Source organism: Gambusia affinis, linkage group LG07, assembly GCF_019740435.1.
Source record: "Gambusia affinis linkage group LG07, SWU_Gaff_1.0, whole genome shotgun sequence".
Taxonomy (NCBI): domain Eukaryota; kingdom Metazoa; phylum Chordata; class Actinopteri; order Cyprinodontiformes; family Poeciliidae; genus Gambusia; species Gambusia affinis.
In genome coordinates, this window is record NC_057874.1 from 13,650,696 (window position 1) to 13,653,178 (window position 2,483).

Genomic DNA, 2,483 nt, shown 5'->3' on the forward strand with positions numbered 1-2,483 from the left:
CATTAAGGTTAAAAGAAACGGTTTCCACCAACCCTTTGTTGAAAATTGTTTGCCAACCGCCATAAAAAAAAAGAAGACGAAGAAGAACCCTTTGTTGACGTGGTCAACATATCAGTGGATGCGGTACCTTCTCGCTGATGGTTGTTCAGCTTCGGACGCATTTAAGGGTTGCACCGTAACATCAGCTAGCAATCCAATGGCTAATTTGACAATTTTAGCAGATTGTTTTTCTGAATAGTTACTGTCTCAGCGTCATAACTCAGGTACGTCTCAAATTGTTCGATGTAAATACTCATGAATGATGTTCAAAGCGTGCCGCTGGGTCATTTCTTAATTTGGTGTGGGTCAAATTCTGTGTTTTTATACATATTTTAGCGTAGATTTGAGAGGCGGCTCATCCCGATTTCCTCATTTATTTGAGATTGTAGTTCTGCAGCCTGATAAATGTCTATAAAACACTGAGCGTTTTTACTTATACTTCCGTTCTCCACTGCCCTAGTTCCGGGGTCCAATCGCCCTATGAGCTCAGGCTTTGTTCGGTTTAAATATTAGGGCTTCAATGAATCAACCATATGGGGCTGGGGTATCAATGGTCATGTATCTTGATGTGTTTTCCCGATTGAAGAGTCGTTGTAGTAAGCGTCCCCATCTGTATGTATGATTGCAAACTCACTGCTCATTAGGACTCAACATGGACAAAGAAAGCACTGAGCGATCCGACCTGGTGTCTGAGGACGGGAAGAACATCAAATCTGTCCTGTGTCAGCGGTGCGGGTCCAAGGTGTTGTGTCCTGGGATGGCTGTGTTTGCTGAAAACGAGGTGTGTTTCCCGATGCAAAAAAAATGGACTGATTTAAAAATAAACCGGATGCGATACTGGGAACTTTTCAGAAACCGGCAGCCACAGTGCAAAGTTTTTCTTTCTGTATTCCGTTTAGGTGTGTGTGTGTGTGTGTGTGTGACGCCTTAAAAACATCTCCAGCAGGTTTACAGCATCTAATTTCATATAAACACATATACAATTTCACATAGTAGAAGCAACACAATAATAAAGCCCTTTGATCTTCATCTACATATTCTGAAAGTAAACTGGATCCTAATAGGATTGGGGAAAAGTGGACATTTACCTTTGTAGTGCTTAGAAGAATGCTGTAACCAAATAAAAATACACAAATACCTTTTACCCCTTTACTGTGTGAAGTTAAAATAGACCAAACTTCTCTTCTCAAATATGTTAGTTAACCTCTGATAGGTCTCCAAAGTCATAGCATCATTACAGAAAGAGATAAAAGTCATTCTGTATGTGAACATTTGATTTTAAAGAAGATACAAAACAAATCTTACATATTATTTTTCTCATTTGCTTTTAGCCAATATAAATAATTTTGGTTCTAACTGAATTAAAACTTTTTTTATTGGTGCCTCTCATTAGTAATAGGTCTGGAGAATTTAAAGTTAATTAGAACAGAAATGTTAAATGTCACTTCAGTGTAAGAGATCTACTGAGGTGTTACGTTGGACCTTTGTAAGATTTTTACCAGTTTCTGAAGCAATAGCAATCCTTGGGCAACCCGTGGCAGGAAGAACAGCACAAAGTGTTGTTATTTATATCTGATTAGGTATAAATAACTACTCCACAAACCTTGTTGTTTGTATTCTTACTCTTAAGTATTTTTTTTTCTTGTCACCTGTTTTCTCTCCTTCTCACATCAGCTGTTCCTGCCCTCCATGCGGAAAAAGAGCAGCCTCAGCAACACCGAGGGGTCAGTCGACGGTGACACTCTAACGGCTCACTGGTTGGTGGACGACATGTTCAGTTTTGAGAACGTGGGCTTCACAAAAGACGTGGGAAAGATCAAGTATCTGATCTGTGCAGATTGTGAGATCGGACCAATCGGATGGCACTGTTTGGATGACAAGAAAAAATTTTATGTTGCTTTGGACAGAGTGAATCATGAATAATGCTGGTGCAGATGTGAGCCTAATGGACTTCAGGAAGGTTTTGGCCTGCTATGCATTCTTTTATGGATTCCTCCCCATAAATTGACCCTGAATCAATCCATCATTGACATGTGTAAAGAAACAGCTATGTGTAAACGGTTTGTAATGAGAAGATTGTGCCACATTCATTCTTAACATTCTCATAAGACTCACAAATATTGTAATAAAAGTATTGAAAGTTGGTTCTGATTTTCTTTCACCCACCTTATAATATCAAGAAGTTACAGTGTATTCTGCAGACTGTTTTATGAAAAATATTTTCATCCTTGAAACTCTCTTTTATTTTTTCTATCTATTGAAAACCACCTTTAAAATCCTTCTTGGGGTTTTCCAGACAATAGTGGACAACACAAAAACACACACAAATTACTGACGTTTTTTTTGTTGTTGTAACCATTAAAAATCTCCTCTTCAGTTCAACCTTATTACTGGAGACACATTGTTGATGTTATCATTATAAAATAACTTGCAATTAATTATTG

The 2,483-nt window shown here is 38.1% G+C and overlaps 1 protein-coding gene across 1 annotated transcript; it reads left to right on the plus strand.

Annotated features, from left to right (window-relative positions):
• rabif (RAB interacting factor) lies at positions 1-2,183 on the plus strand. Its single transcript, XM_044122216.1, has 3 exons — positions 1-263; positions 684-820; positions 1,714-2,183. Exons 2-3 carry the CDS (start codon positions 692-694, stop codon positions 1,960-1,962), a joined length of 378 nt encoding a protein of 125 aa, XP_043978151.1. The 5' UTR covers positions 1-263; positions 684-691; the 3' UTR covers positions 1,963-2,183.
• Positions 2,184-2,483: the final 300 nt, after the last annotated feature.

Excerpts from the sequence above, each read along its gene's own strand:
- rabif (XM_044122216.1), top strand. The coding sequence starts at position 692 with ATGGACAAAGAAAGCACTGAGCGATCCGACCTGGTGTCTGAGGACGGG. Across the intron at positions 821-1,713 it reads CTGTGTTTGCTGAAAACGAG|CTGTTCCTGCCCTCCATGCG; the intron begins GTGTGTTTCCCG and ends TTCTCACATCAG.